General features: G+C 50.6%; 1 protein-coding gene across 1 annotated transcript in view; it reads right to left on the bottom strand.

Annotated features, from left to right (window-relative positions):
* The window catches only part of LOC135235208 (calmodulin-binding transcription activator 1-like), a 332,286-nt gene that overhangs the window by 24,925 nt on the left and 294,861 nt on the right, over positions 1-12,500 (bottom strand). The window contains 1 exon segment of the mRNA XM_064300482.1: positions 2,260-2,413. Coding sequence (XP_064156552.1) covers positions 2,260-2,413 — 154 coding nt within the window.

Below are 12,500 nucleotides of genomic sequence, written 5' to 3' on the forward strand. Positions count from 1 at the left end.
ACTGAAAAATGCACTGGGCACTGATTTTTATTTTTTGGGGGGGGGGGGGGTGGCAGGGGTTGGGGGGGGTTGTGTTGACGTCGGTGTCTGTCATTTAGGAAAGAAGCCTTCTGAGAGGGATGATGTGCATGGTGTGTTGTGTTTGCTACAGTACGGTAACTCCTTGTAAGCGGTGTGGTGTGTGTGTGTGGTGTGGTTATACGTTGTAACTCTCCTGTAATGTGGTGTGTGTGTGTGTGTGTGTGTGTTTGCATACAGTACGGTAACTCTCCTGTGTAATGCGGTGTGTGTGTGTGTGCGTGCGTACGGTACGCTAACTCTCCTGTGTAATGCAGTGTGTGTGTGTGTGTGTGTGTGTGTGTGCGTATGGTACGCTAACTCTCCTGTGTAATGTGGTGTGTGTGTGTGTGTGTGTGTGTGCGTATGGTACGCTAACTCTCCTGTGTAATGTGTGGTGTGTGTGTGTGTGGTGGCATGCGTTGTAGTAACTCTCCTGTGTAATGCGTGGTGTGTGTGTGTGTGTACGGTACGCTAACTCTCCTGTTTAATGTGGTGTGTGTGTGTGTGTGCGTGCGTGGGTACGGTACGCTAACTCTCCTGTTTAATGTGGTGTGTGTGTGTGTGTGTGTGCACGGTATGCTAACTCTCCTGTTTAATGTGGTGTGTGTGTGTGTGTGTGTGCGTCAAGTACGTAACTCTCCTGTTTAATGCTGTGTGTGTGTTGTGGTCGGTACGTAGTTCTGTGAATGCGTGTTGGTGCGTGCGTACGGTACGCTAACTCTCCTGTGTAATGCAGTGTGTGTGTGTGTGTGTGTGTGCGTACGGTACGCTAACTCTCCTGTGTAATGCAGTGTGTGTGTGTGTGTGTGTGTGCGTACGGTACGCTAACTCTCCCACATTCCCGTGTTTCTGCTGACTCGAGCACGCCGCTGCGTGTGTCAGGCGTGGGCCACGCGTGTGCATGCGCAGTCTGCAGCGCTGATGCGCGTTATAAATCCGCTCATGAATAACGCACGACCGAAACAACGTCCTCTTCCCCCCGTCCCTGACGGTGCCGCAGTTACACGCTCCCGCCACTGAGGGGCAGTGTTGCCCTGCGCTGAACGGCTGGATTTACAGGAGCGAGGCGGCGTTCTGATGAGCCGAGCCCCTCAGTGCCGTACGGGGGGGGGGGGGGCTGGCAGGCGGCTCCGCCTCCTCGCGCTGTCCTCACAGCGTGCGGCGTTAATGACCCGCCGCGTTAACGCAGGCACCCGTGATTTAGAGGGGGGTGCAGGAGGTGTTGAGGCCGCACGGTTTTCCGTGACTCGGGACCACGCCCCTCAGGCGCGCGGAAGATCACAGCGTGGGACCCTAACGGGTGACCCCGGGCAGGACGGAGTCCGCCTGCTTTATAAAAAAGATTTTATCGCCAAACTGCAATTACGCCTCCCCTGTGACCCCAGCACTGACCCTGACCTTGACCTTGACCCTGACCTTGGCCAGGCGTGAGCAGATGGAAAATCTCCTCTTTACAGATATAGAAACGAGCTGAAGCACACAGAACGCACACAGAGTCCCGAATCCTCCGTCTCTCTTAAAAACTGCTCCGCTCAGTCACGCACGGTTCTCGTTTTTAACAGACTCTGATTGGTCTCCGGTATGGACTCTCACGTCTGTCCCACCATCCCGCCAGACCTAGGTCTAAATGAGGGTAGATGGAGAGCTCAGCATGCCATGGAGAGATGCAGGTTTACTGGCCAATCCAATCCCACCCCCCCCCCCCCCCCAGATGTTTAAAGAAAACAGAAATCAGAGCAGAGTTCCCTAGTGGAAAGAAGGAAACAGCATTAACCCTTTAAGGTGCGAGATCACAGATATGTGATTAGAATGTTCTTAGCTGAACATTCTAATGCTGATGTCACAGTCTGACTGACAGCTGTGGAGTTCTAGAACATTCACAGGGTTTAACAGGAGAAGCAGAATCCAGGAGAGTTTAGCAGCAAATCCACTCTGATCATCTGAGCTTCCCTCCACTTCAGCATGAGCAGCCGGGCAGCCTGGATGCTCATTGGTCAACGAAAAACAAATCGTCATGAAAACCAACAATGGCTGCTCCGTGAGCTCATGGAGAGCCAGAGGGCTGCTTTTGATTGGTTTGCACCGAGGCCCTTCTCAGTCTGCGGCGGCCGGGACCAAAGGAAGCCCTTTCAGGTTTTTATTTTTTGTGAGGAACGGCAGGGACCAGCGCAGGGAACGGCAGCGAAACGGAACACTCACACATGGGCTTGAGCTGGCCAATCAGCTCCTCCTTGGTCCATTTGGCCCACTCCTTCTTGTCGGTGTTGATGGAGCAGAGGATGGGGCCACATGGTTTCCCACAATCCTCTATGGCCGGGACGTTCAGGTAGTGCACCAGCACGATGTCAGGGTTCTGTGGCAGGAAGGGGGGGTCGGGGGGCGGGGGGGGGGGGGGGGGCGAGGAAAACAGAGGGAGAAACACAAGAGTGAACTTTTAAACAGAGGAAACAAACAGGAAAAAACAGAAATACAAAGAAAGAAAAAAAAAAAAAACTGTGAAAACAGTCCTGTTAGCAAACCCCCTCTTTATAAACCCCCCCCACCCCACCACCACAGCAGTTGGAGGGGAAGGGGTTAGAGGGAGAGAGGCACAAACACACGCGGACACACACACACACACACACACACACAAACAAACAAATAATCTCATACACACACATTAACCACACTATAAAGTCAGTCCATCCCACACTATAAAAGAGTGTGTAAACCACTTTACAGAGATGGAGGACGGGGGGGGTGGGTGGGTTGGGGGTCGGGGGGTCGTTGGGGGTTGGGGTGGAGCAGAAATAAAAAACCCATCTGAGTGCAGGTTTGAGTGAAACGAAGCTCTTAGTGCGGTAAGACTGGTTTAGTGCTTTTAATTGGGAGACGGAGCTGTGTTCTAGTAATTACCTCCGATCTCATAACACTCAATGTGTTACACACATCTGCCTCGCCCCCCCCCCCCCCCGCACCCCCTCACCCCACCCCCACAGCCCCCCACGCCCACGCCGATGCCCTCAGTTAACTTCGGCATATTTGTAATCTCAGAAAGCGTCTATCTGCAGGCAGGCAGAATTAGCTCAATAAACGACTCAGATTGACAGCTCATGAATAATAGAGAATGTTTAAATGCGTGTTGAGCTGGCGAGAATAACATCGGTGGTGTTCAGCGGGCGTGAACGGGCTTGATTACACAGCAGCACAGAGACGGGACAAACTACAACACCGCACGACCCACACACACTATGACACACACACACAGCATACGCACATCACACACCACACACACACACACTACAACACACACACACACAGCACACACACTCACACACTCACACACACACACACACACACACACACTCACGCACACACACACTCACACACACACACACACACTCACACACACGCTCACACATATATATACACTCACACTCACACACACACACCCACCACACATACACACACACACTCACACACACCACACTAATCACTCACACACACACACACACACACTTACATACGTAGTACACACACACATTCATACACACACATCACCAACTGCACATAAAACACACAGCAGACAGACACTCTCATCACACACTCACACTCAAACTCTCTCTCCCACTCACACACAAACACACACAATATTATTATTAAGGTATGGCGAAAACAATCACTTTTTTAAAACTTTTTTTTTAGGCTTGGATGATCACGGTTTGGTTTATAGGGCCAGTTTAGGCTCCATTACAGCGATCATCACAGGGAGTGGTGCACTGATGAAGCAGACAATCACTCAACACAGTGCAGGCGGCAGGCATTACTAGACGAAAAAGAGCAGCTCTGCTCTGAGGCTGTTTAAAGCTGGGGTCACAAGGCCAGAGCAATCCACCGGGAGTTTCACCCAAAGACAGTCTTTTTTAAACCCCCACGCCATTAGATCTGAGCAACTTTTCTTCTTCAATCTGCGGGAACTTTTCTTAAAATTGATATTTCAAGGTGTTTGCGCAGCATCTTTTGTAGATTTGAAAACCCTGCAGATTTCATCTCACTTTCAAATAAGAGAGAAATTGAATCTGATCTTCGTGGAGGACAGAAAGCAGAGAGGGGCCGTTCAAAGAGGAGCTGATAGCTGCTGCCCCCTCAGGAGTGACTGCCCTGCTGGGGAGGAGGGATGGGATGGGGGGACAGGAGTGCACCCCCCCCCCCCCAAACACCCCCTCTCTGCACCCCCCTCTCCCAGAAGGATGAAGGCACTCCAGGTCATTTGACAGAAAATACACAGACATGCAGAAAAAAACATACACATGCTCACACATACGCACTCTCTCTCTGTCACACACGCATGCATGCTCTCTTTCTCTCTCACACAAACGCACACACACACACTCACACACACACACGGGCAGGCGCACACACACACACTCACACACACACACTCACACACGCGCAGGCGCACACACACACACACACACACACACACACACACACTCACACACACACACACACACACACACACACACACACACTCACACACACACACACTCACACACACACACACACACACACACACACACACACACACACACACACACACACACACACACACACACACACACATCACTCGTAACTCCCAGTCCCTGTTAGTAACTGCACAGCACACTTGCTGCAGTGTAAATCAGAAGCGGGGTGTTTGTGAGCCTCAGTGTTTGTGCAAACTCTCTGGAGCCAGTCCCCCCCCATTACAGCGTTTATGAATCTGTTTCCAGCGACAAATCCATACGAACCGCAAACATGCCGCGCCTTTACATTTCCATTCTCTCCCCCGTGCGTTTTTACAACGCGCTGAGCGTCTCCCCCCCCCCCGGATCCTTCACCACGGAAACAGCACAATGAAAATATAAAGTGCATTTAAATCCATCAGGGCCGTAATATAATTGAATTTCTCGCCGGCTTGTTTGTTCTGGGGCCTTCAGGGGGCTGGGCCGAGGCAAATTTCGGCCCGGGAAAATTAGCCGATTTTAACTTATTGATTAGTCGGGTAATGCCTTTTAGGAGCTCGGATTCTCGTTCGGTCTTGGGACGTTGCCACGGAGTCGTGTCCAAACTTCCCGGGTCTGTGACCCACTGGAGCGAGGGCATTTTCGATGGCCCGCCGACCCGCTGACCTGTAGCCTGCGGTACGTTCAAAGGTGAAAATTACACATATTTTTTAGCTTGTCAAAAACAACTGTGAGTTAGAATCTGTGATGCAGTGCAGGAACTCCTGCAGTGGACTCATCTGTGCAGTTTGGTGCAATGGACAGTAGGAAATGTTTTTTTTTCTTTTGTGTGGCCGGTTATAGCTTCTCTGAATTCGCTACCTGTGTCTTTCGCAATTGATTTTAAGGTTCTTTTTATCGGCGTTTGAAGTGCTTAACAGCTCAGCACCTGGATGCACTAACGGCTGCTTGGCTGTAAAACTCTCCGCTTGGCGAACTCTGTCCGGTTAGTTATTCTGACTGTTAAACACAGAGGGGGGTCTGCGTTCTGTACTTACTAATTATGAAACTTCGTACCACAGAACATGAGAGACAGTCAGCCCCCCGAGCAGCTTTAAATCTCTTTTTCATTTTTATTTATTTTTTGGACATGACTGCTGATCACTGCATTTCTTATAATTTTTATAGTGCTTTTATAATTTCTATTTTATTATCTTTTCTCAGCACCTTTATTTTATTTTTCTTTATTTTTTTCATTCCATATCCTCTGTGCTTCAAATTTTATGTTCCATACATTTTTACCTCCTTTTTTTAAATAATTATTTTACTTTTATTACACTGCTGGTTAAGCTCCATTTCCCTGCCTTTTAGAGCACATCACTTTGTGATACAGCCTATGGACAAAATATGCTTATAATATAATAATAATAATAATAATGTGAGGGTGTGAGGATGTGGGGATGTGGGGCTGTGGGGATGTGAGGGTGTGAGGATGTGAGGGTGTGAGTATGTGTGGATGTGAGGATATGAGGATATGGGAATGTGAGGATGTGGAGTTGTGGGGCTGTGAGGGTGTGGGGATGTGGGGCTGTGAGGGTGTGGGGATGTGGGGATGTGAGAGTGTGAGGATGTGGGGATGTGGGGCTGTGAGTATGTGGGGATGTGAGGCTGTGAGGATGTGAGGGTGTGAGTATGTGGGGATGTGAGGCTGTGAGGATGTGAGGGTGTGAGTATGTGTGGATGTGAGGTGTGAGGGTGGAGGTGTGGATGGGGTGTGGGTATGAGGTAGGGATGTGAAGATGTGGGGATGTGGGGCTGTGAGATGTGAGGATGTGGGGCTGTGAGGGTGTGAGGATGTGTGGATGTGGGGCTGTGAGGATGTGGGGATGTGAAGATGTGAGGGAGTGAGAAGTGAGGTGCAGTGTGGGATGTGAGGATGTGGGATGTGTGGATGTGGGAGTGAGGGTGTGGGATGTGGGGATGTGTGGATGTGGGGATGTGGGGATGTGAGGGTGTGAGGATGTGGGGATGTGTGGATGTGGGGATGTGGGGATGTGAGGGTGTGGGGATGTGGGGATGTGAGGCCTGTTCTCTGTGTGTATTTACCCAAGAACCCTGTGCCTCAGCGGCTTGTGACAGAGAGCAGGCAGTTTGGACTCCATTCAGTCGAACCTGCTGCAGCTGATGCCCATCAGTATCGCTCAAAGGGAAAGAGAAGCTCCCCCAGACCTCACCACAGGCCCGCTTACGAGCCCGCCTGCTGACTCCTCCCACACTCCGCTTCGGGGGTGCGCTTTACAAGCCCCGCGTTCCCCGCCCTCCCTCCCCGTCTGAGATCTTAAGATCCTGCGAGCGTTATTTCAGTCTTAACACGCCGTTTAAAACATTCTCAAACTGACGAGTCAGACGAGCAAAGTGGGCGCATCTCTCAAAACATCACATTAGAGTCGTTTAACAGATGCTCTTACCCGCAGCGACTCACGACGCAGGACCGCTTAAGTGCCACTGGCACCCGAGAAAACTCCAACAGGGACGATGATAACGGCGCCATCACAATTAGAATTTTGTTTTCACTTCATTTTTTATTTAAAAAAAAAAAGAAAAAATGCAGTCAAAAACACCTCAGGCAGCTCACAGGAAGAGAGAAAAAAAAGCTGGCAGTGCACCAGCGGGGGTTGCTGGGATACGACCTCCCTCTCTGGGGATTCCGGAACACAGGAAGTGCAGTGCAGTGATGTCACAATCAGGAATGAGCAATGGGCAAGGTGACCTGCGATGTCTCCCAGCTATTCCCGCGCGAAGGAACTTTCTCCTGAAGCCTGCAACTCAATCTACCCGTGACTTTACATCACTGCGCATCAAATGTGCAAAAAAAAAAAAGATTAATGTGAGTCAATCATCTGATGTCTTTGGTCAAAAATACGTACAAAATACTTTGGGAATTGTCAATGAGGCAACGCTTTTTAATTGTTTAGACTTTAGGGATCAGCTACCATCCATTAATTGGCTTGTAATGCTTAATTAGATACCTGTTCCCGGTACCCTCCCACACACAGGAGGCCTGAGCCCGGAAACGTCTGTTTTCTCAGCTCACACACTCTGAAGAAAATTAAAATTTTCTTTTTTCTGAGTGCCATCCTATCACACAGCTCATTGATGCGTGACAGATTTACCCACGGGGAAAAAAGTGCAGTTATCTGTGCACACTAATTATTTCTATATTATGTTTTTTGATGCAAAAAGAACCGTACAATGGCAAATTAGTCTAGGATCAAAAAGGAAATGTTGATGTGTTCATTAAAAGGGTGCTGTTTGAAAAAAGGTTCTAGCCAACTAATCTACTACTCTATCTCTCCCTTAGACCCACCCACCATCTCATACAACCACTGTATTCTGCTCAGACACACACACACACACACACACACACACACGTATGCACTCACCTGCATGCACACACACACGCACAGCACGCACGCATGTCTGCGACATACTCAGTAAACGATCTGGCACGGAGGTTGCAAACCCGCTGGGTGTACTACAAGACACCAACCCCTAACTGCATGCATGAACATCAATAACCTGATAAGCCATATGCATCCATTCAACCACATACGCACACATGCATGTACACACACACACACACATACACACTCACACACACAAACATAGACACACGCACACACACACAAACACACTCTCACACACACACACACACACACACACTCAGAAATGCATAGAGACACCAAAATGAAACGGGTGCCTTCAAAAGTGAGCTGAAACCTCTGGGAAAGAATGCTCTGACCGTTGCCTAGTGACCAAAGAGTTTTTATAGTTTTTTTTCTTGCCTTCACCTCTGACACAAACCTTCACAAGAGGGGGAAAAAAAGTAATGGAGAAAAGGACATAAAAAAGGAGGATGAGAGAGACGAAAAGGCCAAAAGAAAAAGAGAGAATTGAGTCATTCTTTTTTGTTTGCTCGGTTGAGGGAGAGGGGGGTGTGACTCCTCCTCGTATGTCCCTTTCGAACACCGCCAGGCCTGACAGTAACACAAGCGCACTTCCTGAGTCGGCCTGTAGGGGCAGCGTTGATCGTAAGATAAGGCACCTGTGCTGAATGTGCTGGGAGGACAGAATGCCACGTTAGAGCGGCAAACGCAGGAGATTAAACCACTGTGAAAGAAGACTGACAATGAGGACCAGGCTGGGGGAGTCTCTACAAACACAGCTACAATGTACAGACACAATGTGAGGCTGTGCAGGTTTCTGGAGCTGGGGATTCACACAGCGGATCACACACACACACACACACACACACACACACACATACATAAAAACATGGTCACAGACACACATGCACTCACACAGTCACACACACAGACATACACACAGACCTACACACAATAACACACAGACAGGCAGACAGACAGACACACACACGCACACACACACGCACACAGTGACGCATGCGCTCCAGCGCAGCAGGCAGTAACGCAGTGACGCATGCGCTCCAGCGCAGCAGGCAGTAACGCAGTGACGCATGCGCTCCAGCGCAGCAGGCAGTAGCGCAGTGACGCATGCGCTCAGCGAGCAGCAGCGCAGTGACGCTGCGCCAGGCAGCAGGCAGTAACGCAGTGACGCATGCGCTCCAGCGCAGCAGGCAGTAGCGCAGTGACGCATGCGCTCCAGCGCAGCAGGCAGGCGCATGCACTCAGCGCAGCAGCAGTACAGTGACGCATGCGCTCCAGCGCAGCAGGCAGTAACGCAGTGACGCATGCGCTCCAGCGCAGCAGGCAGTAACGCAGTGACGCATGCGCTCCAGCGCAGCAGGCAGTAACGCAGTGACGCATGCGCTCCAGCGCAGCAGGCAGTAGCGCAGTGACGCATGCGCTCCAGCGCAGCAGGCAGTAACGCAGTGACGCATGCGCTCCAGCGCAGCAGGCAGTAGCGCAGTGCGCTGCGCGCAGCAGCTGCTAACGCGCCTCTGGAAGGGCCCGGGCGGGCCGATCAGAGACAGGAAGGCCTTGCGAGGGGCAACAGGAAATTAATTGAGTCCATCAATACGGTATTAATCACCAGCACAGGTGCTGAGGAGGCACTTCACTCACCAGAGACACTTTTATTAAAAGTTCGCTGATGACCTGCAGTAAAGTAGAGGCAGAGGGGGATGTGTGTGTGTGTGTGTGTGCGTGCGTGTGAGCGTGTGTGAGTGTGTGTGTGTGTGTGTGTGAGCGTGTGTGTGTGAGTGTGTGTGTGTGAGCGTGTGTGTTTGAGTGTGTGCATGTGTGAGCGTGTGTTTGAGTGTAAGCGTGTGTGTGAGCGTGTGTGTTTAAGTGTGTGTGTGTGTGTGAGCGTGTGTTTAAGTGTTTGTGTGTGTGTGTGTGTGAGCGTGTGTGTTTGAGTGTGTGCGTGTGTGAGCGTGTGTTTGAGTGTGAGCGTGTGTGTTTATGTGTGTGTGTGTGTGAGTTGATGGTTTAATGGGTGGTGGAGGCGTGGTTTTGAGTGTGTGTGTGTGTGTGAGCGTGTGTGTTTGAGTGTGTGTGCGTGTGTGAGCGTGTGTGTTTGAGTGTGTGTGTGTGTGAGCGTGTGTGTTTGAGTGTGTGTGTGTGTGTGAGCGTGTGTGTTTGAGTGTGTGTGCGTGTGAGAGCGTGTGTTTATGTTGTGTGTGTGTGTGTGAGCGTGTGTGTTTGAGTGTGTGGTGTGTGAGCGTGTGTTGTGTGAGCGTGTGTGTTTATGTGTGTGTGTGTGTGAGCGTGTGTGTTTAAGTGTGTGTGTGTGTGAGGTGTGTGTTTGAGTGTGTGTGTGTGTGAGGGTGTGTGTTTGAGTGTGTGTGTGTGTGTTTGAGTGTGTGTGTGTTTGAGTGTGTGTGTGTTTGAGTGAGTGTGTGTGTGTGCGTGTGTGAGCGTGTGTGTTTGAGTGTGTGTGTGTGTGTGTGAGCGTGTGTGTTTGAGTGTGTGTGTGTGTTTGTACGTGCGCATGTGTGGATGAAGGGGTGACGTCCCTAATTTACAGAGATAAATGACAAAGTCGCAGGCAGGGTAATAAATAAAGACTGGCAGTATAAAGGACATCTCTGGCAGAGGACTGTGGGAAGGGTCAGAGGCAACACAGAGCTCATCTAAAAACAGATAAAACAGCGTCGGGCACAGAGAGCGCACATTACGCCTCCTCTGTTCAACGTCAGCACAGCGGCGTACCCCAGGGGTCAGGCCGAGGGGCCCTCACTCGCCCCTGCCTAAAAAGCATATCTGCCCCGTACGGAAACACAGGCGGTTATCGAGGAGCAGACGGACAGGGAGTGGTCGTCAGGTGAGACAGACAGACAGGTAAAGGACAGACGAACCCCAGCAGAGTGGCTGATGGGATACAGGAAGTGTGAAGTACTCAGCGGGGGCGGGGCCAAACTACGACAGCCTCTCTGAAAATGCGACAGGCACAAGGAGAGCTGGAAAGACTCCTAAGTTGTTCCCTCACCTACAGCCTGACAGCACCTGTAGTTGCTCCCTCACCTGCAGCCTGGCCTCACCTGTAGCCCACACACGCTAATCCACGGCAAAATAACAGCCGCGGAACAGGGGTCAGCCTATTCCCCGATTCCACATAAAGCCCGATCAATTACATCCGTCAATTACTTAAATCACCGTCAAGATCGTGTTCCAAAGTGCTGGCATTGTCATAAATGAGATCGCGGGCCACATTAGCCTAGCCCAACGAGTAAAATTAACAGACAGGCAATAAACCAGTGGAAACATTAGCGTCAGATAGCAATGCTGACACCACAGGCACACTGTCATTATTACGTGTGTTTTAATGGTGCATTAGTGACAGCTATTCACACGCTGTGCCCATCATTCCACTTCTCATGGACTGCACCTGAAGGCCAAATTTAAACCACGCTCAGCAGGCACCTCCAGACCATAATATTCACACATCGCCTGTAGTTATCCACAGTTAGCTCATCTGATGTACACACACATACGCACGCACGCACGCACGCATGCAACGCACACACACACACACACACACACACACACACGCACACACACACACACACACACGCACACACACACACACACACACACACACACACACACACGGCCCAGCTCAGCAGCATGGCTCAGGTGGAAGAGAGGAGTATTGGTGTTGAGGTGTGTTGTAGACTCAGTCAGGTGCAGATAACCTTAAAAGGCAGAACACATTCTCTCTGTCTCGGAGCATTAGCCTGGCTGCCTGACCAGAGCACCAAAGAGAGGGGCGATGCATCTTTAATGAGCTGCCTTCTAGAGAAGAGGAGCTAACACACTATGCCACACACTGTCACACACTATACACACACTGCCACACACTGCCACACACTATACACACACTGCCACACAGAGTCTATTACACACACACATGCGCCACACAATGCACACACACACACACACACACACACACATCCATACATGCACATGCACACACGCACGCACACGTACTGTACACACACACACACACACACTCACACACACATGCACCACACTATGCACACACACACGCAAACACATGCCACACTATGCACACACACACACATACGCATGCATGCACACACACACACACCCACACACACACACTACCATGCTTTAAAACACAGTTGATGAGTGTTGGTGAGCAGCTCTGCTCTTGGTGAATAAAGCACACCTCCTCTCAGGTGAGCTCTGTGGTGTCCATGTCTGAGAACTGTGGAGGAAATGATGTCATCAGCAGCAGAGATCTTCAAAGGTGTGAGTGGGGATGAAGGGGGGTTGGGGTCGGGCTGGGTGGGAATGGGGGGCCCCTTTGATGTGGCCTCCGGGGGCTGAGGGAAACTTTTTGGGTTTGAAGACAGAAAAACCTTCCAGAGGCGGACTCCTGGGCCACCTGTGATTAATATTAAAACCATAACCACTCAGGACATCTCCCACATCTCCCACCTCTGTGTGTGTGTGTGTGTAATAGCCTGTG

Source organism: Anguilla rostrata, chromosome 11 (genome assembly GCF_018555375.3).
Source record: "Anguilla rostrata isolate EN2019 chromosome 11, ASM1855537v3, whole genome shotgun sequence".
NCBI classification, from domain to species: Eukaryota; Metazoa; Chordata; class Actinopteri; order Anguilliformes; family Anguillidae; genus Anguilla; species Anguilla rostrata.